This window comes from Oryctolagus cuniculus, chromosome 20 (assembly GCF_051225735.1).
Source record: "Oryctolagus cuniculus isolate XC-2025 breed Fujian yellow rabbit chromosome 20, ASM5122573v1, whole genome shotgun sequence".
NCBI classification, from domain to species: Eukaryota; Metazoa; Chordata; class Mammalia; order Lagomorpha; family Leporidae; genus Oryctolagus; species Oryctolagus cuniculus.
The window spans coordinates 51299431-51327250 of NC_142886.1; the positions used below are offsets into that span (position 1 = coordinate 51299431).

Below are 27820 nucleotides of genomic sequence, written 5' to 3' on the forward strand. Positions count from 1 at the left end.
GTCTGCAGAGGCTTTGGGGACCCACGTTCGGAGGTGCGCAGACGTCAGGGCGCGCGCGAGGCCGGCGGGACCCGGCCCTGGCACCGCACAGCCCACCTCGCAGCAGCCCTCCGTCCGCGTGTCCGCGCGGCTGGCGCGCTGCCGGCACGGGCGGGCGGGCGGGGCCGGAGCGCGGCGGCGCGCGGCGCGCAGCGAGCGCAGGGCCCGGGGGCGCGGGCCGCCGAGGACCCGCGCTGTGCGGGAGGCGGCGGGCGCGCGGCCAGCGAGCGCGAGGGCGGGGCGCGGCGCGGCGCGGCGCGGCGGCGGGAGGCGGGAGGCGCTCGGGCCGCTGCCCGCTCCTCTCCTCCATGGCGCTGCCGGGGCCGCCCGAGCCGCCCGGCGGCGCGCCCCGCGAAGCCCCCAGCCTGCTGGAGATGGGCGCGTTCCGCCTCGACTCGGACATCATCCTGGGCTTCACCAGCCACCTCCTGCGGCGGCGCGGCAAGGTGAGGCGGGCGGGGCGCGGCTGGCTGCGGGGCGCCGTCCCGCGACTTTGTCGCGCGGCTCTCGAGCTCCGGGTGCCGTGCAGGAAGGAGGCAGCCTGGGCCGGGACCCGCTGCAGCACTTTCGCCCGGCCGGAAGCAGGCGGGAGGCGGCGGGCAGGGGGGAGCGTGGCGCGGGGACTCCGCCTCACCTAGCGCCTCGCCCGGGTGCGCCCGAGCTGGCTCCGGCTCCCGCGTGCACCCCGGGTCTGTGCGTCTCCAGCCCCTCTGGGAGCCGGGTGCGGGGGGTGCGGGCCGCGCGGACAACTGAAGTTGCGGGTGTGGCTGGCGGCGGGCGCAGGACGCGGGGTTCCTGGGGCGCGTGGGCGCTAAGGAGGGCGAGGCGGCCGCGCTTCCCGGACCCAGGGCGTGAGTCCCGCAGCGGGTGAGCGGCGAGGGCGCTGCGGGCTGCCCTGAGCTGGGTGGAAGGGAGTCGGCGGCTTGCGGGTCTCCGAGCGCCTGGTGAGCCCCTGCTCACTTTGTTTCTCTTCCTCTGGTCGCAAACGACCCAGGGAAGGGGCGTCGTCACCGCACTTTCTTGCGGAGCGCGTGCGTGGGAGGGGTTGAGTACCACGCCGAGGAGGGGCCTCCCTGGGGGACGGAGGACGGCTGGCAGGCAGGGCCCCCGCGTGCGCGCCGGGACCGCGCGGCGTGGCCGGGCCAGGTGCCCGCGGTGCGCCTCGTCGGGGACGCAGCAGCCGGCAGGGGGCGCGCGCGGCGCGGGGATCCCGGCCACTGCGCTGGCCTCGGTCAGCCGGGGCTCGGGGCCGAGCTGGGGCCGGGACCCCGGGCCGCCAGCGGCCCTGCACGGCGGCGACGCCCGCGGCCCGGCTGGGGCGGGAGCAACTGGTCGCCGCGGGGAGGGGGCGACCTCCCAGCCGGAGACAAACGGGCAATTAATTCCGGAGCGCGGCTCCATCTGTCAGGCCCGCGGACAACAGGTCCCGCGCGAAGCCCTGGGCCGCCGCGCCACTGCCTCCGCCCGCCCTCCCTGGGGCACACGCACCGCAGTGAAGCCACGCGTGCCAGCGCGTCCAGAGCCACGGGCCGGCCGCAGTCTCGCGCGAGCAGATCCCGAGGGTTGCCGGCTACACGTGGGGTGCGCCGGGCGTGCCGCGCGCCTGGGAGTCGGAGGCAGGCGGTGCTGGAGTGCGGACCCCGCCGTGGCTGTCGCTCTCTCGGCTGCAGTGACCGGTTGGCCTGGGCTCCAGGGGGTTGGGGGGGTCGGGGGGGTCCTGGAAAGGAGCCAGAGCGCACGCCCCCCCCCCCCGCGGGCGGGACTTACCTAACAGGTTGGGGTCTTGGAGTGGGCGGGGCCGTGCGGGCTGGCAGGACCCCCCCTCCCCGCGCACCGCCCACCCTAGGCCGGGGCGGGGCTCTCCCGTCTCGGAGCCCCGCCCCCTCCCCGCCCCAGAACGGGGCCCGCAGCCGCCACCGCGCGCTCCCCGCCACTCGCCTGCGCCGCCAACTTCGGAGCTGCGGGCCCGCCATGGGGGCGCCCCCGGGCCGGATCACGTAACCGCGGCGCCCCGGAGCGCCCGCCCCGGCCCGTCCTGCACCCCCGGCCATGGGCGGCCGCGGGACCCCGCTGTGTGCGGCCCCGCCTGCGGTACGCGCGGCCCGGGCCGGGGCGGGCGACGGGCGGCGCGGGCCCGGCCCTCGTGCGCAGGGCCCGAGTCCGGACCGCGGCGCGTGGCGGGACAGGGTGGGCGCTCGGCCCGCGGCCCGCGGCCCGCGCTGGCAACTTCGGCGAGCCCGGCCCGGAGACGGGGTCTGGGGGCCCAGGCTCACCGCTCCCTTCCGCCCCACCCCCCGCAGGTGGCCGAGGGCGGCCCGTCCCGGGAGCCGCCGCCGCCGCCGCCGCCGCTCGAGGTGTCCGCGCGCCAGGGGCTGCCGGCCGGGCCGGAGCAGGACCCCCGCGGCAGCCGCCCTGCGCCCGAGGGCGCCGGGCCGGGCCCCGAGCAGGGCCCTGCGGCCGGCGGAGGCAGCTGGTGCCGCCACTGCCACGCGAAGCTGGTGGAGCTGAAGCGGCAGGCGTGGAAGCTGGTCAGCGGGCCGGGGTCGGCGCTGCGGGTAAGTGACCCCCTGCGGGCGGGCCGGGGTCGGCGCTGCTGTAAGTGACCCCCTGCGGGCGGGCGCGGAGCCCCTTGCTGGAACTCCGTGTGTTTGCGGTGTGTCTCGCTCAGGCGGGGGGTCTGGGTGCGGGATGGGAGGGGTTGGGCAGGCGCCCGCAGGGTGGGCAGCAAGGGTCCCTGGGTTGCTCACCGTTGAGGGACCTGGGCCCCCAGCGTCCGGAAAAGGCACGCCTGGGGGCGGTGCCGGGAGGCCGCCCCTGCAGCTGGGTTGGGTGTCCCTGCCTGACCAGAGCCTCCCAGGACTCCCACTTGTGCCTGGGGCCCCGGCTCCCACGCGGAGCCCAGCGGCCCAGGAGAGGCTCCTGGGGGTCTCCGCCTGTGGGTTTGCTCCCATCTTAGAAGGAGGATCGACCATTGTTCCAGGGAACAATGCGAGAGCCGGGGAGGGACCGGGAGGCGGGGGTCCCCAGCGGAAGCCCATCCCGTCTGACCTTCAGTCTTTCTGGAAGAATTCCTGGGAAGTCCACATAATCCTCATTGAATCTAAATATAGCGCGTGGGCTGCGCCCAGGGCGAGACCTTGAGTCCCTGCTGCCCAAATTCTGTCGGGGCAGGGGGCAGGCGGTCTCTGTGGCCAGGGCAGGTGGCCTGGGTCCCTGGCACCCGCCACGCTGCTCCGTACCCTCCGGCCTGGAGGAGGTTCCCAGGACGGTGGTTCCTGTGGACCGGCCACAGCTAAGGGCCACGTTGCTGCCCTGGTCGGGGTCCAGGCCAGAGGCAGGAGGGACTTCAGTGGCTCTGTGGGCTTTGCTGCCACTGCTGCCTGGGCCCCAGGCTCCAGTCCTGGCCTAGACCGGCCGTGTTCGGGGGTCCTGCTGGTTGCAGGTGGAGGAGAGAGCTGAGGTCACAGTCTCCCATGGATGCAGGGTCCCCCTCCGGGAAGGGCGTGTCCCCAGGGAAGCCCCTAAGCACCCATCTCTGTGACCCTGGGCTTGGCCTTTGGTGCTGGCTAGAGCTCAGCAGTCCCTGGGTGCGTGGCTGGCCCTCGTGCCAGCCTGCACCCAGCCAGTGGCAAGGGTGCTGGGCCTGGTGGGCTCTGGGCCCCTCCCTTGCCGAGGTCTGGGGAGGGGGCGCTGTGCCTGCCAGAGGGTGGACTCGCAGGCCATTGTGTGTCCAGAAGGCACGGAGGCCGCAGGGCAGGCTGCCATTGTCCTGCTGGGTGGCCCTGCCTCTCCCCTGCGTCCTGGCTGCCTGCCGAGGGCCACGGGTTGGGAGGAGACCTCTGTGCGTGTGTGTGGCTGTGGGCGAGCCCCCTGGGAGCTCTGGGGAGCCCGGCTGGGGGCCGGGAAGCTGGACCTGTCTCAAGGCCGGCGTGAGGCTGGGAACCCAGGTCCCCAGGGATCCCTTTTTAATCTTTAGAAAATTTCCTGGAAAGGAGAGTGACAGAGAGAGAGAGGCGGAGAAAGAGAGAAGTTGGCCCACTGGTTCACTTCCCAGGTGGCCACAACAGCCAGGTCTGGGCCAGGCCGAAGCCAGGGGTGCCATCCCCACCTCCACGTGGGTGCAGGGGCCCAGGGGCTTGGGTCGTCTTCCACCGCTCCCCAGGCGCATGAGCAGGGAGGCTTAACCAAAGCCCGGCGCCCTCCTCCCGCTGTGGGGAGGGCAGCTTGGTGGGACAGCGCTCGGCCTGTGTCTCTGTGTCACCCTGGCCGTCTGCTGGGCTTCCCTGGGGGGCTTAGGGTGGGGCTGGGGCCCTGGCCTGGCCGTGGAGGTCCCTGTAGAGTCTTCGGAGCCCAGGTGCGCCGTCTGCCTCTGCTGCGGCCCTGTGCCTGCCTCGGTTTCCCCCCTGGGCAGTGGTCCTGGCCCCCCAACTGGAAACTTCCTCCCCCAGGAGGGGCTGGGCCTGTGGGCCCCAGGTGGGCTCTGCCACAGGTTGGAGCCAGGAGAATCCCAGGGTGGAGGGAACGCTGGGGGCCGCCCCACCCCAGCTCCACATGGGCCCCCGCACTGTGCCGCCTTCCCTGCTCCCTCTGCCCCGGGCCTGCTGGGCCCCAGGCCTTTCGGACCCTGCTCTTGCCCCCAGCCTGGCGCAGACACATTTCTCCACAGAGCCCCGCCTCCCGGCGTGGAGGCCCTGCCAGCGCCCGTGCCGTGCCCGCTGCCTCTGAGGTATCCCACGGGGACGTGTGCCCTGCCTCCCACTCCCCCTGACCCTGTGCTAGGTCCTCACTGCCGCTGTGAGCTGGTCAGCACGTGCAGGGCAGGCCTGGGGCCCGGGTACCTGGAGGTGTCTGTCGAATGACTGAGTGACTGGTTTCTCGCCCACGCCTGGGGCTGGTCACCTGAGGGCCTGTTGGGGCTGGATTCTGGGTCTCAGCTCTCGTGGAGGGCAACAGCGTTGTTCCTGCTCCAGGGACTGCCCAGAGTCGTCCCCCAGATGGCCCTGCGACCTTCCGGGTCCAGGCTGACCCCTCGGGCAGGGAGGTCCCCACAGGGAAGCCCTCGGGTCTCAGCTCACCTGGGGAGCTCCATCGCCCCCGGCACACACTCAGATACTCACCAAGCCCAGCGGTGAGCCAGGGCTGCCTGGGTGGGCTGGCTGTCACCGGTGGGCCGGGCCCCTCCCGCCTGTCCTGGCCTGTGTCACCCCCACTCCACCACGCTCCTCTCCCCTTTTACTCGGGGTGTGCAGGGGGACCCCGCCAGCTCCTCAACTTCTGTGGCCTCCTGCAGGGAGTTCTCCTGGCGCCCCGATGAGTGCGCACGTGACCTGTCCCCCCCGTGGCTGACATGGGGGTCCTGGGTTGCTCAAAGCGGTGTTGGGCCCCCGCAGACCTGGTGACAGCTTTGCCGCAGGCCACAGCTGTCCCGAGCTGTCTGGAGCCTGGCCTGGGCGCCGCCTGCCGGGGCAGCCCCCGGGCTGTGCAGGGCGAGGCCCTGCGTCAGCAGTGTTTCCCAGCTGAGCCCAGGTGCCAGCAGCTGTGGCGGCAGCCAGGGGAGGTGTGCCCGGGGCGGGAGCTCCCCGGGGCTGGCTGCGGCTGGGGTGACTCAGCTGAGACAGGACCTGTCCCTGCAGCTGCCGAGGGGCTCGGGGACCGGGTCCAGGCCGGGCCCGCCCTGCTGTCCGTGGTCCGGGAGACCCGGGGGCTGCACTGTCTAGGGGCGGCCCGGGGTCTCCCTTGCTTCAGCCTGTGGCCAGGTGAGGGCCTGCATTGTGTCTTTTTATGTTTTTCCTTGCCTAAGGTTTTAGGGGTTGAGGATTGGGGCTTAGGAGGTATGAGTCACCCAGAAGAGGAGGCGTGGCCGCTGGCCTGGGGCAGACCCCACGGTCCTGGGGTGCCAGCGTGTCCATGCCTCGGGCGGAGTCTGGCTGTGGTCAGCTCGGGCAGGAGTCGGGGTCCCTGGCCGCACTGCCTGTGTGCCAGGAGGGGGCTGCAGGCCCCCGTGTGTCCCGAGGCGCCGAGTCCAGCTGGAGGTGGGGACGGTGCTGTCCTGGTCTTCGTCTCGAGCTCAAGGACAGCCAGCTGCCCGCTCCCTTTGCCCCTCCGGGAGCTCACGTAGTCTCTCATGGCAGCTTCCTGTTCGCTCTGAGCCTGGCCACGTGGTTGTTCCTCGCTTAGACTGCGGGCTTCCTGACGGCCGGCACACAGGCTCTGCTGGGCGAGGGGCTTCGGGTGGGACGGACGTGCACCCAGGGAAGGGCTCCGGCTGTGCTGCCCCTGCTGGGGCCTGGGAACAGAACCCCCTCCCTGTCTGCCTTGGAGCCAGGGCTCGGCCTCCAGGGCACCTGGGCCTGGGGCTGGGGAGCTCTGAGGGAGGGCTCGGCCTCCAGCGCACCTGGGCCTGGGCCGGCCCTGCTGCTGCACGGTGGCCCCCGGGTGGGCCAGGCCCAGGTGTAGCCTGCGGGGCCCCTCCCTGGGGTCCTGTCCCTGTCCTTCCCCACATCACAGCCCAGCTCCGCCTCCCTGGGCCACCTGAGCCCCACAGCCTTGGCCCACAGAGAACCCCAAGGGGTGTCCCAAAGCCCACTCCGCCAGGTGGGCTGGGCCCCGCCCACTCTGCCGCAGGCCCCTCCCCTGCCCGCTCCTCCAGCGGCAGCAGTTGCCGGGGGGTCAGCTTCTCCCTCGTCCCTGGAGCGGTGGTGGGGAGAGGCGTGGCTCAGGAGCAGGCTCCCTTGTCGGGTTCGGACCCTGGCTCTGCGGCCCCCGCAGCTGGGCAGCTGGGAGGGCCGTTGTCCGTCGGTGTGGGGAGCCCCACCGAGGTGTGTGTGGGATGTTGGGGTGATGCCGGGCCTTCTCCCTGGGTGTCCCGTGAGGGTCTGGGCCAGCCTGTGTGCTGGGGGCTGGGCTTCCCGGTGGGCGTGGCGTCCTTCCCCTTGTGGGGGCCCCGAGACCTTGCTTGAGCCGCAGTGACCACATTGTCTGCGTGCTCACGCCCCGACCCACGTGCCTGTGCCTGTCGGGTGGGGGGTCCCCGCTGGGGTGAGTCGCCCGAGGCCGCAGAAGACAGCGCTGGGTGCCGGCTGGCCCCTCGGAGATGGGGTGACAGAGCGGGGTGGGGGGTGGGCTTGGGGTGGAGTGGGCCCAGCCCTGGCCTCTGGGGCAGGCTTGCCCCTCCCAGGAGCCTGCCCAGGGCCCCGGCCGCGAGGGTGCTCTGCGCTCTGCGGCTCCGTTGCTGCTGCCTGCCTGCGCCCGGGGTGACCCCCAGCACCTGCTCTGGGTGGGGGCTGCCCCTCTGCCAGCCCGACCTGCTGAGGCCTCCCTGCCGCCAGGCCTGTGCCCCGGGGGCCCTGAGCACCTGTCCAGGGTCCCCAGGGGAGGACAGGCCAGGCCATTGAGGGGAGCAGGGTCTCAATGGACTGGTCTGTGCCCGAGCCAGCTGGGCTGGCTCTGGGCCCGAGGCCTTGGGGGTGGCGTGCCGGTCGGTGCTGGGTGGGCTGGGCCGCCCCCTGCTCTCCTCCTGCTGGTGGAGCAAGGAGGCCGGGGCTCGGCTCCCGGGTCCTCACCGTTAGGGAGGTGCCCGGTGGGGAGCCCTGGGTGGCCGGGTGTGGCTGGCCGCTGTCCGGGTGGGAGACGGAACCCCTGGCCTCTGGGCCCCGCCAGGCTGCACGCGGCGTGGGAACGTCCTCGCGCTGCCCCTGGGGGCAGTGCCCGGCCGGCAGCTGGGACCTTCCTGGACCTGTTGTCGACTCCGGAAGCAGCGGCTGCCCAGGGCCCGGCTGTGTCTGTGACGGGGAGGGAGGAGGAGGCCGAGGGGCTGCGGCCATGGCCCGGCAAGCACGGGCTCACCACAGCTGCACGGTGGACAGCGTCCGCAGTGTCACGTGCTTTGCGCTGAGGCCCGACCTCACGGCCCCTCCCACCCCTCCACAGCGCAGCGCGGGGTGGCTGCGCCCCGAAGCCACTGACCCAGGGGCAGGTGGAAGGGTGACTTTAACAGAGAGAGCGTCACTGTCTCTAAGTGCAGGCGGCTCTGTGTGGCGCTCCCCACCCCAGGGCCAGTGAAGTCGCTGTTGAATTGGACCCTGAAAAGGAGACTGGAAGTGACGTTTGGCAGTGGGCTGGTGGCTGCGGGGGAGGGGCAGTCCTGGGGGCTCCGGTTCCGAAGGTGGGGGCTGTGGACGCCTGGGCTCTGGGCAGCCGGGAGGGGAGGCCTTGCCTGCACAGGAAGTGGCCTGGCTCTGTTGGCTGTGGGGGCCCTGGGCTGGGAGGAGGAGGAGCAGGGTGGAGTCTTCCTCTGTACCCAGGTGCCCCTACCCGGGCGTGGCCGTTAGGCACTTGTGGGGAGGGCACCCCTGACCCTCCAGCCTCGTGTGGGGCCAGTGCTGTGCGGGGGAGCTGGACTCTGCCCCCATCTCCCGGGGAGCCCAGGGCCCCCGCCCCGCTGGCCTCTGACATCGGCTGCCTTGCCCATGTCAGTGTGTGGCCAGTTGGGAAGCTGGGAGCCCAGGGAAGCTGAGGGTCCCGGCCTCCCAGGGTGCTGTGCGTGGGTCTGGGGGTGCCTGCTGGGTGTCTTGCCGAGCTGCTGCTGTGCCCCAGTGGGGTCTGAGCTGTGGGAGGGGTTCCTGGTCTGGGCTCTGGTGCCGGCTCCCACCAGGCGGCCCGGGCCGCCCCGCCTGAATCTCTAGGATCCTGGCCCTGTGGGGCCTGGGGCGGGGCTGGGGGGGTGGCAGAGTGGGCGCCCTCAGAGGCTGCCGGGGGGGGGGCTGGGCTGGGGCCGGGCTAATGGCTCTTGCAGGCCGAACTTCCTTCCCCTCCACGGCCGCCCGCTAGCTGCCTCCCGCTGAGTGGAAAAGGCGGTGGGGGGGGGGGGCTGGGAAATGGCCTGTCACCCTCGCCCCGGCCTGGGACGGAGGCTGCTCTGGTGCCCTGGCGACCCGTGGGAGGGCGTGTCAGCCCTGTGGCAGCCCCGCCCACCGCCCTCCACCGGGCTCTGTGGGCAGGGTCAGTGCGCGTCCATGGGGGTGGGGACCTGGGCCTGGTGGGGGGCTGCCCTTTGTCCTGCTCTGCCTGCTCACCTGCCCCCAGTGTCCGGCGTGGGCTCTGCTGTCAGTGCTGCGGGCTGTGGGCGTTGGAGGACAAGCACCCCACTGGCCAGGGGCTGGCTCGGGGTGGGGTGGGTGAGGGCCCCCGTGCGCTGGTGACTGCAGAAATGGGGGTGTTCACTGCTGAGCCCTGGTCTCTCTCGGTGGCTGTATGGCCAGCCTTGGAGCCAGGGCCTGCTGGGGGCAGGGCAGCCTGGAGGCCCGGACTGGGGGAATGGAGGGGCTGTGGAGAGAACCCCATGCCCTGCCAAGGTGACCCTGGGGGAGCCTTGGTGCCCACGTGCATGGTGTGTGAGGGGTTGCCCTGAGGTGGGAAGCTAGGGGCTGGCCCCTGGGCTGAGAGCTGGCTTGGGCCCGGACTGCAGGACGGTGCCGAGGGACAGGAGCAGCCCCCTGGGGAGAATCGCCCCCAGGGATCGGCTTGTTCCATTTCTTCTTCCTTTTGGAAGGTGCCACCTCCTCCAGGAAGGCCTCCCTGTCCCCCAGGCTGGCGGGGGGCAGGGACCTCCTCCGAGCTCCTCTGGCTCCTCTGCACGCCCGTCTCTGGACGGCAGTCCTGTGGAAGGGAAGGCCCGGCTGCAGGGGCCAGGGCTGGTGGGCGGGGATTCTGGACCCAGGGTGACCCCCGCCCCCGCGGAGCAGGGGGCTTCTGCTGCAACATTCCCACCGGCCCTGCTGCAGCCCGCGGCCTCAAGCACGTGGGGCGGGGTCTGAGCGGGCGTGGCTGTGGCAGAGCCCGTCGGAGGCTGTGGACCAGGGCTGTGGGAGGGGCCGCACCAGAGGTGCGGGGTGAGGTCACCGTTCTCCCGCTGCGGGCTCTCCGTCAGCTCGGATGGCGCGGGCTGGCACCGGCCCTCCCGGCCTGGGACCTGACCGTGCCTCTGTGCTTGCCGTCTGCAGGACCCTTGCCTCTCTGCTCTGCTCCTGGACAAGCTCCCGGCGCCGGGGGCCCTGCCCGCCTGCTCCCCGGAGGCTGAGAGCCGCTGCGACGCCTGCTCCGGCCACCTGCACCAGCTGGCACGGGAGGCCCTGCCCCTGCTCCAGGGCCCCGACGCCCCCGGCGGCAGCCCTGGCCTCACGCCCCCCAACTCCGGTGCCGAGACCAGCCGGAAGGACACACCCGGGCCGGCGGCCCATGCAGGGCTGGACCGGCGGAAGGGGCCGGCCTGGCCTGGCCCCAGCGTCCAGGTGTCGGTGGCACCCGCGGGCCTCGGCGGGGCGCTGAGCACCGTCACCATCCGGGCCCAGCAGTGTCTGGAGGGCACATGGAGCGTGTCCAGGGCCGGCAGCTTCCTGCCGCCCAGCTGCCTGGTGAGTGCCCGGGGTGGGGGCGGGCGGGCTCCTGGGCCTGTGTCCACTCAGGATGCCCCGTGGCACGGCTCCTCCAAGGCGCGGGGCGGTGGACGTGGGAGGCCCCTCGTGAAGGCACCGGTGGGCAGGGCCTTCCCGAGCCCCCAGGAGCCGTGGGCAGGGGTGGTCTGGCCAGCCCCTTCCCCACGGGGAGCGCCTCCTTGCGAGGAGTTTGCTGTGCTGGTACCCTTAGGACGGGCTCGCAGGCTGAGCCCGGGAGGCCCTCGGTGGGCGGCAGGGGTCTGAGCCCACTCCCACACCGGCCTGGCCTCTGTGGAGGTGACTGGAGAACTGGACCCCTGACGCAAACCTCGGGGCTGCTGACTGGGGGCTGGCGGGTCTTGGGGGCCTTTGGCTTTTCCATCAACTGTGCACCCTGGTTTTCAACCTGGGAGAGAGGGGGTCCCAGGGCTGAGGGGTCAAGACGGGGCCAGGGAGCTGGGGGTCTCCCAGGACGCTGAGGGCCTGGGGGCAAGGCTGTGACAGGCTCCATGCCCCCCGGCTGAACCTGTGTGTTGTTGGGTGGGTGCTGGGTTTTGTGGGTGAGCAGTCAGGAACCGCTGGGAGGCGGGGCTGCGGGGCTAGGCGGGTGCCCGGCTGCAGGAGGAGCCCCCGCACTGCCCCCAGGGGTGGCTGCGGCTGTGAACCCCATGCTTCTGCCTGGGTCCTGTTCTGGCCACTGCCGAGCTGCGAGCTGACCGTGGCAGAGCGGGCCGCTGGCTGCCTTCTGGTCCCTAGGCCTGGTGGGCAAGCGGGCAGAGGTGCAGGGAGGGCCCAGGGCCACTGGAGCAGCCTCAGTCGCAGGTCCTGAGCCGGGACAGACCGCTGGTGGCCCCCGCCAGGCGTGGCCTGGGAGGAGAGTCATTCCTCCCCGTGGGGCCGTCCCTGAGGCCACGGGTGCGCGGGGTCGGGCGCCTGGGAGACGTCTGACCTTGGCTGCTCCCTGGGGTCTGGTGGCTCTCCCGGGGGGGGGGGGGGCTTGCCGCTCCTTCCCTGATTCATCCAGGGGTGGCGGAGAGGAGGGGCCCGCCCCTGCCCGCGTCGCTCTGGAGTGGAGTGTGCCGGGGACAGCAGCCCCCGCTCAGGTGCTCTGGGGTCTTCCTGGCGTGGCGCTGGCCCCAAGGAGAGCGTCTGGGAGCTGGAACGGGGGCTGGAGGTTGCAGTTCTGGGCGGAGGCGCTGTGGTCTGCACCGCCTGGCTGAGCCTGCTGCCGGGCTAGTGCGGCTCTAGGTCAGCAGGAGATGCCCGGGAACAGGTCCAGGCCCGGCCGGAAGGGCTGGTCTTTGGAGGAGGAGGCTGGGGAGGAGCCACGGGCAGGGCGTGGGCCAGTGGGTGCTGTGACTGGCACGTGCTTGGTGCAGGTGTGTGGGGCGGAGCAGGCTGGCCTCAGCCCACTCAGCGTCCACGGGCCCGGAGCGTGGCTGTCCAGACCATCACGTGTCTGTTTCCAGAGGCTTTGCACGTGGCCACTTTCATGCCACCGTGCAGGACAGGGCTGCCAGGGGATGGGGCCTGGCCCCGCCCCAGCCCCGGACACGCTGTGAGCCACTGTGTGTGCTGTGGCCCAGGGCCCCCGGCTTGGTGAGACCGAGGCTCTGGCCTCCTCACCCACGTAGGTTCCAGGTGGTGGACCCCCGGGAGTCCCGGGTTTCGCTGGCGGCTCCTGGGCCACCCAAGCCTGCCCGCTTGCCTCCCGACACCCACTGTGCCGGGGGCCCGGCTCAGGCGCTGCTTCCTGGCTGGTTGCCCGTGCCTCCGTGCAGGCCTCCGGAGTGGAGGCTGCTTCCGGGGCCCGAGGGGTGGGACTTTGCCGGCGTGGGGCACGCAGGCCCCGGCAAGGAAGCCTCTGGTGCCGAGACTGGAGCTTCTGGGGCTGGGGAGCCTGCTGGCCCCGGCCCGACACCGCCCCAATGGAGGCCGTCCCTGCGGCCGGGTTCCTGCAGACCTCACACTGGGCCCCGGGGGTCCCGGAGGTGGCGGGCGCTGGCTGGGGCCCCTGGCGGCGGGCGCTGGCCCCGGCCTCACGCTCTCCTCTTTCACGCTTTTCCGTTCGTTGCTGTCGTGGCGCCTCCATCACACTTTCCGTTCGGCCGCCTGCCCCGCACCCTTCTGTCCCCCCCATCGTGGTCCCCCTCTCGCCGGCCCCTCCCTCTCGCTCTCCCGCTGTGCTTTGAGACGGCTTCTTTCTCTCGGCTTCTTCGGCATGCCCGGGCTCTGCTTCTGGCAGGAGTTGGCAGTGGCCGTCCCGATGGACGGGGCCGTGTCACGGCGGCGCCTAGGACGGTGGAGCAGAGGCCCGTGTGGGACTCCCGCGACAGGTCAGTGCGGCGGGTTCCGGCTGGAGGCGGAGACGCGGCCTGAGAAGCCGGCCGGGCCTGTGAGGGGGGCGTGGAGCCGCGGCCCCCTGGCACCCCTCGGCCTTGCTCCCCGTGTCGAGGGCGGGGCAGGCAGGGGTCATGTGTGATGGGGCCGGGCCGGGATACTGATGGGGAAAGCAGGTGCCGGCGGGAGCAGCTGTGGCAAAAACCCGGTTGTGGCCCGGGGAGCCTGGGCTGTGCCTGTGCGGGGCCTGGTTCCTGCCCAGGCCGTCTGGGTGTTTCTGGCAACACCCGTAGGCTGGATGACTGACCGGCATGGAAGGCTCCAGGTGCCTTGGCAGGGCCAGGCCAGGCCATCTCAGGCCTGGTGGCCGGCGGGACGCAGGTGTTCGAGCTCACAGGGAGCAGGTGGCCCTGCAGGAGTGGCGGCCAGCCTGGGTGCTGGGGAGAGGCAGGCAGGCGGCAGGCGCGGCATGCTGGCCCAGTGTCTGGAGCCACCTCTGTCCTTCCACGCTGCTCATCGGCCTGGCAGCCCCAGGACCCGGAGGGTGCGTGGCTTCCTGCCACGGAAGGGCTGGGAGGCTGTGTGGCCATCCACTTAGCCGGGCAAGGCCCTTCACCCAGGCGAGCAAGGAAGCTGCCCGGGGCGGCAGGGACTTGGGCCGCGCCTGGACTGTGCCCCGAGGACACCTGGCCTCTGCCAGCCTGGACACGGAGGTCGCCTTTGGGCAGGAGCTGAGGCCCCGGCACCTGGGGCTGAGGGGAGCTGGCCCCAGGGACTGGTTGGGGACAGCAGAGCCTTGGGGCAGGCGCCAGGGCCCCACGTGGGCACGGAAGGCTGATTCACGGAGGCTGCTGTCGGGTTTGCCCGTGCGTCCCAGGAGGGTCGAGTTCCACGTGGCTTTGTCCGTCTGTCTCGTCTGGAATGTATTCTGGCTAATTAGCTGGAAACGCCAGAGCCGCGTCTCAGGCACTGGGGACCTGTCGTGTCCTGGATGGTCGGCCCGGGAGCCCCTGCCCCGAGCAGACCCCCACGCCCCTCAGGGCCCCCGGCCCCGACTCCTGGGGCCATCCTGGGGGGGCAGGGGCGACTCAGCCCCCGCCGCTCCTTACCCGCTCGCTCCTCCCCTGCAGGCCGAGGCGGCCGTGGCCGCGGTGGCGGTAGCTGACACTGTCCGAGATGGCGCGTCCCTGGCAGGCCCGGAGGGTGTGTCCAAGGCGTGGGGCCGTGCAGGGGCCTGCACGTCGGCGCTGGTCACCCCGGTCGGGGGCTCCGCGGGCCCATCCACCGCAGCCTCCTTCTTCATAAGGTAGGTCCTGGTGGCCCCTGGGCTCCTGGCTTCGGGCTTGCTCCCCTGTGAGATGGGGCTTTCCGTGGGCGCAGCTGCTGTGAGGAGCGAGGCATGGGGCCCTGAGGGGCCAGCAGGGGCTGCAGGGAGCACCTGGGGGGACCACACCGACCGCGGGCACCGTCCAGCGTTTTTGCCGGGTGTCCCCGCGTGGGCCCCGTCCCAGGCCCGGCTCGGCAGGTGCCCTGGGCCCGTGCTGCACTCTCAGCCGGGGGCCCCTGGCTGTTGCTGGCGCAGGTGTGCGGGGTCTGGCAGGCCCTTTGCCTGCCTTTGCTGGGGGAGCCATCCCCGGCCCCCGCAGCACGGGAGGGGCGCAGCGGTAATGAGTGGTAATGGCAGGCCCAGCTGTGGGCACTGTCCCATTAGCCGTAGAGCAGGCGGGAGCCCCCGCCCGGCAGCCAGCGAGGCGTCAGCGCGGCCCCCTGGGACTGCGCGCCTGGCTGGGGAGTGACGGGGCATGCGATTAGGGCATTGCCGCCATCCCAAGTGGGCCCACGGGCTCAGGAGCCCCCGTGCTCCCTGGCGGTGGGGGAGGGGCAGCTGCCGCGCTCTGGGTGGTGCCTGGGAGGGCCGGGCCGGCGGTGGAGCCGCCTTTTGTCTGGAGTCCAGGCAGGCGCTGCACGTGCCAGTGCCACTTGGTGACCTTGGGAAGTTACCATAGCAACACAGGAAGAAGCACGCGGGGCTGGGGACCGGCAGGCGGCTTCCCTGAGGAGGGGGCCGGCTGCCGCCCTGACTGGTTCCGGAAGGCCTTTGGCAGGTGGCGGGTCAGGGGTCGGGTCGGGGGAGGGGTGTCTTGGCGTTGACCGTCTTGGCAGGCTCCTGCGGGTGGGGTGGGCTTGGAGGGCCCTGTGAGACTGCGCCGCTGCTGGCTTTGTGGGTGGGGGCTGTGGCCCACACTGGGGAAGGGGCCTTAGACCTCGTGATTCTCTGCCCCCCAAAGATTTGTTTGTCTGAGAGGCGGAGTTAGAGAAGCAGAGAGCCCTTCCCCTCTGAAGGGCCACAGTGGCCAGGAGGGGGCCAGGCCAATGCGGGCAGCCTGGAGCTCCATCCGGGTCTCCCGCAGGGGTGCAGGGCCCCCGGCGCTCGGCTGTCTCCCGCTGCTTTCTCAGAGAATTAGCAGGGAGCTGGGCTGGAAGCGGAGCTCATACTGGATGCGGGCCTTGCAGGCCCCTGCCTTGAGTGCACCCCAGCCCATGCCCCGCTCCTGGGACGTCCCCAGGCAGGGTGGCAGGTGGGTGAGATCGGGGGGCACTGCTGCTGCAGGCCCAGGAGCTCGGTTCTCCACTCCCGCAGTCCTGGGCTGTTCCTGGCCCTGCCTCTCCCTGCTGGCCGCTGCCCAGCCCTGCCAGGCCCCGGATCCTCCTGATTCCCTGTGGGGAAGGCGAGTTGTCCGGTCCCCCCCCCCCCCCCCAGTGCCTCCAAGAGTGTGGAGATGGGGCTGAGGCTGGCGCCCTGCACCCTGCTCAGCTGGGCCTGGGCGGGCCGGGGCAGCAGCAGCCGCGTCCCAGCGAGGGTTCTGGGGACGGCCATGTGTGTGGGACCTGTTCATGCCGTGTCGGCCCTGGCGCCTGTGCTCTGACCTTGCCGTAGGCCCCGCCCCCGCCCTGGGCCCCCTCCCACCCACCTGCTTGCCCTTCTACCTTCCCAGCTGTTACCTCCTGGGCCTATGTCTGGGGTCTGGGGTCTCCACCCTGCAGCCTCAGCAGAGGCCCTGCCCACCAGCAGAGGTGCAGGCTGGCAGGTCCGGCCCGCCCAAGGCAGCAGGGGCTCTCTGCACAGGTGTCCCTGCCCTGCCTGGCGCCACCCCTGACCGCCCCACGTCCAGCCTCCTCAGGGTGGAGAGAGCCACCTGCCTGCAAGATGGAGATAGGTAGGTAGGTAGATGGTAGATAGATAGATAGATAGATAGGTAGGTAGATAGATAGGTAGATAGATATTTGCTTAAACGCACCACTTGCCTCTGGGTGGCGGGTCCAGGCCAGGGCCCGTGCGTGGAAGCGCTGTGTGGTAGCTCAGCCACTGCTCACTCGCCGGGCGCGCGGTCACTCGTCCATTTGTTCATTCACTCACACGTGCGTGTTCACATTCACGTGTTCTGGGCGTGTCCTGAGCTGCTGTGAGCGAGGCCTGGGCGGGGGAGTGGGTGCCCCAGAGCCCCTGCCTGCTGGGGACACAGCCGTGCACACTGAGGCCCCGGGACAGGCAGGCTCCTGAGACGGGCGGGCTCCCCTGCCCGTGCCGCCGGGTGCCCAGTTGGTGGAAATGAACTCCACCACAGGACGGAGCGTTCACCCGTGCCCAGCGCGGCCAGGGCCGGGCCCCGTCTGTGGGCTCCCAGCCCCTCAGGGCCGAGGGAGGGGGCTTGCTTCTGTGCGGGGTGGAGGCAGCTGCCAGTCCCTCCCGGGCTCCTGGGGCTGATGGCACCAGGCTGCGTCTGTCCAGGGGCTCAGGGCCCAGCTGTGCCCACTGCCAGGCTCGTGGGTTCTGAGAGGCCGAGTGTGGCCTCTGTGGGCCCACCTGGCGCTGGCGTGGCCTTGCTCTTGCTCCAGCGTGCCCAGTGGTTGGAGCCCCGACTCCCCGGGGGCAGGGGGCCCAGGCTCTGCCCCATGGGTGCCCCGGGGGAAGCTGCACCCAGACGTGGGGGAGGGGTCCCAGAGCCGAAGGACCTCTGCCCAGCCCCTGCCCAGCCCCCTGCCCCTCAGTGGTCACATTGCTGCTGGGCGACCCCTGGGCCGGAGGGACTGTGAGGTTTAGAAATTCCTGGGCTGAGGCAGGTGCGGGGTGAATGTTGGTGGCACCTGTACGGTCTTGGGGTTCAGACATGCCAGGCCCTGGGCCCGGGGCCGGGTACCCTCACGGCCCCAGCCGAAGGCACTGCACTCCCAGTGTCTGGGCTCGGTAGCCCCTCCCTCCCTGCCTCCACACACCATAGATTACTTTTATTCTCCTGGATGACACCTCACCAGAGCAGAGGGGTCCCCGGGGTCTCTAACAGACAGCTGCTGTTAAAGACTGGAGTTAGCAAGATGCCGGCAGGGTGGAGGCTGGGCTGTGGGGGGCCTCAGGTGCAGGGGAGGTTGGGCTGGGGCAGGGCCTGCCGCCTCGTCCACAGCCCTTCTAGGGCTCCCATCTGAGGGCTGGGACGGGTTCGCGTCGTGAGGGGCCTGGGGTTGTCCCGATGGCCACAGCAGGCAGGGGCTGCGGGCGGGCACTCAGCACACCAGCTGGTTGGAGAAAGTGTCTGGGGGCGGGGGCCTGCAGGGAAGCCCCCCCCCCGAACACAAGAGCAGGTAGGGTCCTTGGGTGCCAGGCAGCCTGAGCAAAGGACAAGTACCTGGGACCTGTGTGTGTGCATGTGTGTTCGCGTGTGTACATGTGTGTGTGCATGTGTGTTTGCGTGTGTATATGTGTGTTTGTGTGTGCATGTGTTTGCGTGTGTGCGTGTGTTCGCGTGTGTCCCCGTGTCTGTGGGGCGGGGGTGCCTGTCACCAGACCCGCATCAGAGTCCCCCCAGGGGGCGGGCAGGAAGGGGCTGTGTGCTCTGGGGTCTGCCAGCCGCTGCTCCGGGGCATTGCCGTGGGGAGACCCCAGGCCCGCAGGGGCTGCAGGCTGAGGCCGTGGGGTTCAGTCACACCACACAGGGCCTCTGGGGCCACGTCGTCCTGGGCGCTTGCTGCCCCAACTGGACGGAGCACAGTCTGGCCACATCCCCTGGCCCCTGGCCCGGCCTGGTTGTCGCGTGGAGACACAAGACACCAGGCGGCAGCCCAGGCTCTCCCTCCACGCGTGCCCAGCCCCGTAGCCTCCCCGCAGGTCGGGGTCGGGGGTGGACGGCTGCTGTGGGGCTGCTGCAGCCCCGCTGAGCCCCGTGTCCACCCCCAGGGCCGCTCAGAAGCTCAGCCTGGCTGCCAAGCGCAGGAAGGCCCCCCCGCCGCCTGTCCCCTGTGCCCGCGGGGCCTCCGCCTACCCCACGGACTTCAGCGGGGTCCTGCAGCTGTGGCCGCCCCCGGTGCCACCCTGCCTGCTCAGGGCAGCTTCCAAGGCCAAGGACAGCCCTGGCGGCCTCGGAAAGGTAGGCCCGGCCCTGAGGTCAGGGCTGCCCGGTGGGTTGGGGGCACGCGCATTGCCAGGGGCCCAGGGCTGGTCTGGGGGTGCAGCCAGGTCACGGACCTTCCTGGGGGCAGGGAGGCCCCCTCAGCACTCCCAGGTTGATCCCAGCCATAGCCCAGCATGGGGAAAGGAGAGCCCGTTTTCTTAATATTTATTTATAAGGCAGAGTAACGGAGAGGGAGACAGAGAGAGAGAGAGGTCTTCCACCCGCTGGTTCACTTCGCAAATGCCCTAAATGACTGGAGCTGGGCTGATCTGAAACCAGGAGCCAGGAGCGTCCTCTGGGTCTCCCATGTGTGTGCAGGGGCCCAGGCACTTGGGCCATCTTCCACTGCTTTCCCAGGTGCATTAGCAGGGAGCTGGATCAGAAGTGGAGCAGCCTGGACTTGAACCGGCGCCCATATGGGATGCCGACACTGCAGACGGCGGCTTTACCCGCTACACCACAGCACTGGCCCCATGGGGAAACAGCCCGGGGGTGTGCAGGGGCTCGGCTGGTGACAGGACAGGCTGTGACCCGTGGGTCCTGGGGTTGCCGTCCTTCTGGGAGGTTGGGAGAGGCGGCTGCACTGCCGCAGGGTGGGGCTGGGTCACGGCTCTGGGGAGATTGGCCCTTGACCCTACTGTGCGCCCTGAGCACGTGCCCCGCCCCACCCCCTCGAGTTTGAGTGGCAGGCGTGGGTGTGGCACCTGCCATCCCCATTTCTTCCCCCCCAGCTGCCCACTCAGGCACTGGCCTTGCAGAGGGAGGTGGGTACAGGCAGTGCCCTGGAGGGCCCCACCCCCGCCGTGGGGTCATCAGGGCCACCCCCCTGGGTCCTCCTGACGTGGACATCTGAGAATGACCTCAAGTCCTGGAGCAGCTGACCTTTTTTGGGTCTGCCCAGAGGGCTGGGAGAGGGCTCCACCACCTCCCCGGTGTCCTGCTGCGGGGCTGGGGCCTCCCTGGCCCCCCGAGAGCCTTGTCTGCCATGGGGGGTGTAGCTGTGTTCCTGACGGTGACATGTCCCCGCCACCACGGGTAGCTGTGTTCCTGACGCTGACATGTCCCCGCCACCACGGGTAGCTGTGTTCCTGACGGTGACATGTCCCCGCCACCACGGGTAGCTGTGTTCCTGACGCTGACATGTCCCCGCCACCACGGGTAGCTGCGTTCCTGACGCTGACACGTCCCCGCCACCACGGGTAGCTGTGTTCCTGACGCTGACACGTCCCCACCACCACGGGTAGCTGTGTTCCTGACGGTGACATGCCCCCGCCACCACGGGTAGCTGTGTTCCTGACGCTGACATGTCCCCGCCACCACGGGTAGCTGTGTTCCTGACGGTGACATGTCCCCGCCACCACGTGTAGCTGTGTTCCTGACGGTGACATGTCCCCGCCACCACGGGTAGCTGTGTTCCTGACGGTGACATGTCCCCGCCACCACGTGTAGCTGTGTTCCTGACGGTGACACGTCCCCGCCACCACGGGTAGCTGTGTTCCTGACGCTGACATGTCCCCGCCACCACGGGTAGCTGTGTTCCTGACGCTGACATGCCCCCGCCACCACGTGTAGCTGTGTTCCTGACGGTGACATGTCCCCACCACCACGGGTAGCTGTGTTCCTGACGCTGACATGTCCCCGCCACCACGGGTAGCTGTGTTCCTGACGCTGACATGCCCCCGCCACCACGTGTAGCCGTGTTCCTGACGGTGACATGTCCCCACCACCACGGGTAGCTGTGTTCCTGACGCTGACATGCCCCCGCCACCACGGGTAGCTGTGTTCCTGACGGTGACATGTCCCCACCACCACGGGTAGCTGTGTTCCTGATGGTGACATGTCACTTAGGGGGCCATCGCCCTGCCCCCTCCACCACGTGTTTGCTGAGCGGCCCCAGCCGGGCAGGCTCTGATCTCCCAGCATGGGGGGGTGGCCCCGTGAAGACCCCACCTCTCTTCCCTCTGCCCCCCCCCCGACGATGGCCTGCGGTCCCCTCCCTGGGGAGCTGCTCCCAACCCAGAGATTAACCTCCCCCTCGCCGTGCAGGGGGCTCCTGGGCCCCTCCCCCAGCTCGGAATCCACCAAGTCCCCTGGAGCGTGGAGTCTACGCCTAAAGTTGCCGGGCCACACTCCGCCTGCCGCGGAGACAGTCCTGGGAGTCAGGATCGATGCTCGCCTGCCGGAGGTGGAGCCGCCTCCCCAGGGAGCGGGCGCAGCGCGGTCCTGCATGCCAATTCCCGCCTGCTGGGGAGCGACCCACGGCAAACCAATTCTGCCGCGCGATGTACCTGTCAGTTACAATTAAAGCCGTGAGAAATACCGGCTCTGAGACGAGTCGCGGGTAATCTGATTTGCACGAGGTGGGGAAGTGGCCAGCGCTGTCTTCGCTGGCCAGGCCCCCGGGGTCCCTACCCCACGTGCACGGCCTGGGTGCTGTCGCTGCCCGGCTTCGGGGTGTCTGCTGGTCCCGACTGGGGACTTGGTGTGAGTGCAGGCGCTGAGCAGCCACCAGCTCCCCTTTCCTGGCCTGGCCTGGCCTTCACGCCTTCTTCCCCCAGTTCTGCCAGGATTTCCTCCTCCTCTCGCCCACTCCAGTCATGCCAGGCCATGGCACCCCTGGATTTGCCTGGGCACCCTCCCCCTTGGACCACCAGCCTTGCCGAGCTCCAGCCTGGCTTCGTGCCCCCCTGCCCAGCTGACCTCACAGGGGACCGCTGCGGCCCGCGGCCCGGCTCAGCACCCGCATTCCTGCGCCGGGGACTGCCCATGCCAGGGCTCGCACGGGCCTCCTCCCACCTTCTAATTAGCGGCCAGCGGGCGGTGGGTGGGGCTCAGGTGCCTGCGCCCGCCTGCCTCCCCAGGTGAAGGTCATGCTGAGGATCTGGCCGGCCCAGGGGGCCCAGCGCTCGGCCGAGTCTGCCTCCTTCCTGAAGGTGGATCCGCGGAAGAAGCAGGTGACCCTCTACGACCCCGCGGCCGGGCCCCCGGGCAGCACCGGCCCCCGGCGCGCGGCCACTGCCGCTGTCCCCAAGATGTTTGCCTTTGATGCCATCTTTCCTCAGGACTCGGAGCAGGTAGGCAGGGTTGGGGGGACTTGGGGCCACCTCAGGACAGAGGGGTCCTGTGGCGGAGCGAGGCGGAGGAGGGGCAGAGGGCAGCACCCCACTAGTCCACTCCCTGGGGTCCCCGCCAGCCCCTGGCCGGCTGCCTGAGTGGAGTCCTCAGGTCCGCAGAGCCCTCCGCCAGCGCGAGCGTCATCGCCTTGGGCAGTGAGGCCACGCCCACACGTCCCCCTGTGCATCCCTGGCCGCAGAGGGCTTCTGGGCTTCATGGCGTGCGTGCACACGTGTCTGGCCAGCACCGTGTTGCCCATACTTGCTCTGTTCACGTGTGACCGTACCTTCTGCGTGCCTCCCGTCACGGGTGCTGGCGGGGTCGGGGGCTGGCGGGCCCTGGTCCCCTCCACCGTGGCGCCCGCCTCTCCCTGCGTCTTCCCCAGGCTGAGGTCTGCTCCGGGACCGTGGCCGAGGTGCTGCAGTCGGTGGTCAGCGGGGCCGACGGCTGCATCTTCTCCTTTGGCCACATGAGCCTGGGTGAGTGCCCGCCGCACCCTGGCTGTGGGGGCGGGGCCGGAGCCCGGGGTGCCGCCTGACCCCGCGTGTCTCCCAGGCAAGTCCTACACCATGATCGGGAAAGACAGCTCGCCCCGGAGCCTGGGCGTCGTGCCCTGCGCCATCTCCTGGCTCTTCCGGCTCCTTGGCGAGCGCAAGGACAGGACGGGCACCCGCTTTTCCGTGCGCGTCTCGGCCGTGGAGCTGTGCGGCCGGGACCAGAGCCTGCGGGACCTGCTGGCCGAGGTGGCCCCCGGCAGCCTCCAGGACGCGCCGGCTCCGGGCGTGCACCTGCGGGAGGATCCTGTATGCGGGGCACAGGTGCGCCGAGGGCTCCCCCTGCCCCGTGCCACCTGGGGCGGGGCTGGCAAGGTGGGGGCTGCGCCACGCGAGCCACTCAGGGCCCCACCACCCCGCCTCTCCCCCAGCTCCAGAACCAGAGCGAGCTCCGGGCGCCCACGGCCGAGCGGGCGGCATTCTACCTGGATGCGGCGCTGGCGGCCCGCAGCACGAGCCGGGCGGGCTGTGGCGAGGAGGCCCGGCGCAGCTCCCACATGCTATTCACGCTGCACGTGTATCAGTACCGAGTGGACAAAGGCGGCAAGGGAGCAAGTAGGCGGCCACCGGGGTGGGGGCGGGGCCACGGGCGGGACCCGGCTGCCCCGGGGCCGCCAGTCACCACCTGCACCGCCCTTTCAGTGTCCGGAGGCCGAAGCCGCCTGCATCTCATGGACCTGGGCAGCTGTGAGGCCGGGCCTGGCAGGGGCGGGGAGGCCGCGGGGGGCCCCCTGTGCCTGTCGCTGTCGGCCCTTGGCAGCGTCATCCTGGCGCTGGTGAACGGGGCCAAGCAGGTGCCCTACAGGTGAGCTCCGAGTGCCCACTGGGCTGCTGCTGGGCCAGGGGGCCCTGGGGGCCACCTCCCTGCAGGCCTGGGTTTCTGAGCCCCCCGAGCCCCCCCCCCCCCAGGGACCACCGGCTCACCATGCTGCTCCGGGAGTCCCTGGCTGCCGCCGGCTGCCGCACCACCATGATCGCCCACGTCTCAGACGCGCCGGCCCAGCACGCCGAGACACTCAGCACCGTGCAGCTCGCTGCCCGAGTCCACCGCCTGCGCAGGAAGAAAGCCAAGGTGGGCCCTGGGAGGCCCCTGCCGGGCTCAGCTGTGCGGGGCAGAGCTGCAGCCGTGGCCAGCACCAGGCCTGGTGTCAGCCGGGCACTCCTGGCACTTCTCAGGGGGCCACAGTGGACGTCCATGGCGTCCCAGGCCAGCCGGCCCTGGCTTGGAACCCCAACATCCCGCCGAGGTTGTGCCCCGCTGCTCCCCGAGTTCCTGGTTTCCTTGTGGAGCAGCCCCCGTCCTGGGCCCGCGTGTGGCCGGCTGCTGCTCGCTCATCCCAGGCTCCGCGTGCCCGGGGCCGGCCGCGAGGGCCCTCACGGGGCTGCCTTCCCTCCGCAGTACGCGTCCAGCTCCTCTGGAGGGGAGAGTTCCTGCGAGGAGGGCCGGGCGCGCCGCCCGCCACACCTGCGGCCCTTCCAGCCGCGTCCGGCGGCCCCAGCCCCCGACCGCCCCAGCCCCGGCCAGCCCGGCGACCCCGACTACTCATCCAGCAGCGAGCAGTCCTGTGACACTGTCATCTATGTGGGGCCCGGCGGCACCGCGCTGTCGGACCAGGAGCTCACCGACCACGAGGGCCCCCCCGACTTCGTGCCCATCGTCCCCGCCCTGAGCCGCCGCCGGCCGTGCGAGGGCCCCCGGGACGCGGACCACTTCCGCTGCAGCACCTTCGCCGAGCTGCAGGAGCGCCTGGACTGCATTGACGGCGCCGATGCCCCGTCCGGCCCTGCCCGGGGCGGCAGGAGGCCCTCACCCCCCGAGGCCGTGTCCCCCAGGAAGGCGCTGGGCTCCCCTGTGGCCATCAGCACCCCTCGAGGCAGCCCTGGCTCCAACGGCCACCGGGGTGCTCCCGAGTGCCCCGGAGCCGGCCCCTGGGACGACCAGAAGGAGCCGGGCAGCACCTGCCCTGAACTGTTCACCCCGGACAGGGCCCTGGCGGGTGGGGGCAGGAGGCCGCTGCCCCCGCCGCCCGAGGCTCCCAGAGCTCCCGAGGAGCCCCGGGGAGGGGGCACCGACAGCGGGGCCCGGACGCCTCCCGCGGGCCGGGGCGGGCAGGCAGGCTGGCCCCCGTGTGCCCGCGGCCGCCGTGCGGAGCGGGGCCTGCTCACCACCACGGTGACCCTGCAGCAGCCCGTGGAGCTGAACGGCGAGGACGAGCTGGTGTTCACGCTGGTGGAGGAGCTGTCGCTGGGGGCGGCGGCCGGGCCCGGGCGGCCCCCCAGCCTGGCCAGCTTCGGCAGCGACTGCTCCCTGCAGGCCCTGGCCTCGGGGTCGCGGCCCGTGAGCATCATCAGCAGCATCAATGACGAGTTTGATGCTCTCACCTCGCAGCCCCCCGCGGAGGGCAGGCAGGGCCCCCCGGCCGGCTCCTGGCCCGGCGACACCAGCGGCCACGCGCCCCAGCCCCCCCCCAGCCCTGACTCGCTGGCAGGGCCTGTGTGCCCGGGCCCCCCCGCCCTGGACAGCACCCTGGAGAACAGCAGTGTGGGGCTCCCGCCGCACGGCAGGCCTGGCCCGGCATCCCCTGCCCGCCGCAGCCCACGGGCGGCTGTGGCGGCACAGACCATCCATTCCAGCCTGCCCCGCAAGTCCAGGGTGGCGTCCGAGGCCAGCCGTGCCGCCTGCGCACGCCTGGGCCAGAGCCCACCGGACCCCGGAGGCCTCTTGGAGGACCCATGGCTGCTCCGGGCAGGTGACTGGGACTCTGTCCAGGTGCGGCCAGAGCGGCCGCCTGAGGCCCAGGTGCCAGCAGCGTGGGCTCGGAGGGTGGTGGACGGCTGTGAGGGGACAGCCGCGGCCCGGATCCCACCCCTACGCCGGGGCGCCACCACTCTGGGGGTGAGCTCGCCTGCGGCAGCCTGTCCCAACAGCAAGAAGAGCCTGGCTCCCAAGGGGGGCTGCTCCCCAAGACCAGGAGGTGCAGCCCCCCCGGCCCCGCCTGTGCGCAAGTCCAGCCTGGGGCACAGGACTGGCACCGCCCTGGCCCCGATACAGGTGGGGGCCCTGACTCGGGCCGGGATGGCCGCTGCCCTCCTTGCTTCCGAGGAGGCCAGGCCAAGTGGGCGGGCGGAGCACGCGGTGCCCAGGGCCGCATCCAGCCTGAAGGCCCGGGCCGCTGGCCGGGGGGAGGCGACGCAGCGTCCGACAGGGCAGGTGTCTCCGGAGCGGGCCGAAGGCCTGGTGCACAGCGGTGGCAAGGTCAGGGAAGCCCCTGGGCGGCAGCCCCGGGCCGTGCCCAGGCTGGGTGTGCCGCCCACCAGCCCCACGCCTGGGCCGGCTCCTTGTAGGGGCAGCCCACCCAAGGGTGTTGGAGCCCCCAGGCCCCCGGCTGGCAGCAGCAAGGGCCGGAGCCTCGCCACCACCGGGCCTCGGGCTCTTGGTGCCTCCATGAAGTCGCCGGCCCCCGTGGCAGGCAGAGCCCCTGGCAGCCCTGGCCCCAGGGCGGCCCCGCGGGCTGTGCCCGGTGTCGTGGCCAAGGCCAGCCGGGGCACGGTCATGGGCACCAAGCAGGCGCTGCGGGCCGCCCACAGCCGCGTGCACGAGCTGGCGGGCGGTGCGGTGCCGGGCAGGGGCGGCCCCTGGTGGGGCTCTACCGACTCGGACAGCGGCAACGACAGCGGCGTGAACGTGGCGGAGGAGCGGCCGGCCCTGCCCTCGCCCTACAGCACGGTGACGGCCCCGCGGCGGCCCCAGCGCCACAGCAGCGGCCACGGTAGCGACAACAGCAGCGTGCTGAGCGGGGAGCTGCCGCCCGCCATGGGCCGCACCGCGCTCTTCTACCACAGCGGCGGCAGCAGCGGCTACGAGAGCATGCGGCGCGACAGCGAGGCCACCGGCAGCGCCTCCTCCGCCCCCGACTCCACGAGCGAGAGCGGGGCCACAGCCCCGGGCGCCCGCGCCCGCAGCCTCAGGTCGCCCAAGAGGAGGGCTGCAGGTGGGTGCTGGGTGCGGCCCCGGGCCCGGCTGCCCGCGGTCCCCAGGGGGCCCCCCATCCCCGTGCTGCCCTGGAGGCGGCGCCCGTCTCTTGTTGACCAGCTGGGGTGCCAGGGGCCCTGGGCCTCCCTGGTAGCCCCCCGCTTTCCGCGGGGAGGGCTGCTGAGACCACCCTGGAGCGGGACGGCAGGAGGCCCTGCCTGGGGCTGTGGGGACCGGGCAGGGCCAGCTAGGGGCCTGGGGGGCGGTCTCCAGGGAGGCCGACTGCAGCCATCCGGTGCAGGGCTGGCCGTGGCCAAAGGGACTGGGAGTCCTGGGGACAGGAGGGGTCCCAGGGTGGCAGTGGCCACGTCTAATGCCGTGGATGAGGACACTTGAGGTCGTGGCTTTGGCTGGGGTGGCCCCGGCCTCTGTGAGCCCAGCGCCCGCCCCTCTGTTGCAGGCCTGCAGCGGCGGCGCCTGATCCCAGCCCCTCTGCCAGATGCCGCGGCCCTGGGCCGCAAGCCCGGCCTCCCTGGACAGTGGGTGGACCTGCCCCCACCCCTGGCTGGCCCCCTCAAGGAGCCCTTCGAGATCAAGGTGTACGAGATTGACGACGTGGAGCGCCTACAGCGCCACCGGCTGCCCCCACGGGATGACAGCGCCCAGGTCAGGGCCTGCGCCGGGGGTGGCGGGCGCCCCTGGGCCATGGCCAGGCGACCCTGACCTCTCCTTGTCCTGTCCACAGCTCTCCCAGGACGAGGAGAAGGTAGGAGCCCAAGGGTGGGTGGTAGGAGGGGGTCCTACGGCCCCCACCCACCTGCCTCCTGGGCCCGGCATCCAGACAGAGCCCAGCAGGTGCCCGGGGGGCCTGCGAGGTTGGCTGCTGGGAGTGCCGGCCCGTGAACGCCGTGTCCCCTGTGCCCAGGGCCCTGTGTGTGTCGGCGCGAGACTGCGGCTGGCCGAGCGCAGGCAGCAGCGGCTGCGGGAGGCGCGGGCCAGGCACAGCCGCCTGTGCGAGGAGCTGGCCGAGACGCAGGGCCGGCTGATGGTGCAGCCCGGGCGCTGGCTGGAGCGCTGTGAGTCCCGCCCGGCCCCTCCCCGCCCTCGCCGGGCCCGCGCGCCCTTCCTGAGGTGTTCAAGGCGAGCCGGGCGGCCACCCCCGCTGACCCCTGTCCCCCCCGCCTTCCCCAGTCGAGGTGGACCCGGAGCTGGAGCCCGAGTCGGCTGAGTACCTGGAGGCTCTGGAGCGAGCCACGGCCGCACTGGAGCAGTGTGTGAACCTGTGCAAGGCCCACGTCATGATGGTGACCTGCTTCGACATCGGCGTGGCCGCCGCCACCGCCGGGCCAGGCCCGCAGGAGGTGGACGTCTGAGCAGGAGCGAGTGACGGAGAGGATGTGGTGGGCGTTGCAGGGCGAGGACGCCGGGGCGTGGAGGAGGGGCGTGCGGACGGAGACACGCCACCCAAAGCCACGAAGTGCCTTTAACCTTGAGTCGGATTTGTCCTTTCTGCATTTGTGCTATGGACGGCGAGCCCAGGGCCCGTGGTTCCCGCCCCGCAGGGTCCTCCCTCCCTGCAGGCGCCCAGGGCCACGCGGCCTTCTTCCACGGCAGGAATTGCTACCAAACCACACGCAAAAAAGCAGCCACGCCAGCCAGGGTGGGGTGGGCGCCGTGAGGGTCTGTTAGGTCTGTATTTTTATACCTTTTCCTAGAGCGTGGGGTTTGCAGGGGCTGTCGGGAGACGAATGAGCTGTGTTTCTAGGGTTTTCTACAGAGGCGGCGAGTGCGGGCTGCCCTCCCACAGGGCGTGGCCGTGTCCTCTGACCCCCCCGCGTGTTGTGGGCTGTGCTGCCATGTGCAGGCGTGTAGATGGCACCGTGCTGCGGCTTTCGTCTGTGAATAAAAGGGGCACCCATTGTT

At 71.4% G+C, this 27820-nt stretch overlaps 1 protein-coding gene across 1 annotated transcript; it reads left to right on the forward strand.

The window, feature by feature from the left end:
* The first annotated feature begins 1944 nt into the window (after window positions 1-1944).
* KIF26A (kinesin family member 26A) lies at window positions 1945-27820 on the forward strand. Its single transcript, XM_051834812.3, has 16 exons — window positions 1945-2130; window positions 2340-2594; window positions 10041-10451; window positions 13943-14118; window positions 18043-18232; window positions 21118-21330; window positions 21756-21849; window positions 21926-22188; window positions 22296-22479; window positions 22567-22729; window positions 22834-22996; window positions 23324-25916; window positions 26358-26563; window positions 26643-26663; window positions 26823-26973; window positions 27089-27820. Exons 1-16 carry the CDS (start codon window positions 2089-2091, stop codon window positions 27268-27270), a joined length of 5307 nt encoding a protein of 1768 aa, XP_051690772.3. The 5' UTR covers window positions 1945-2088; the 3' UTR covers window positions 27271-27820.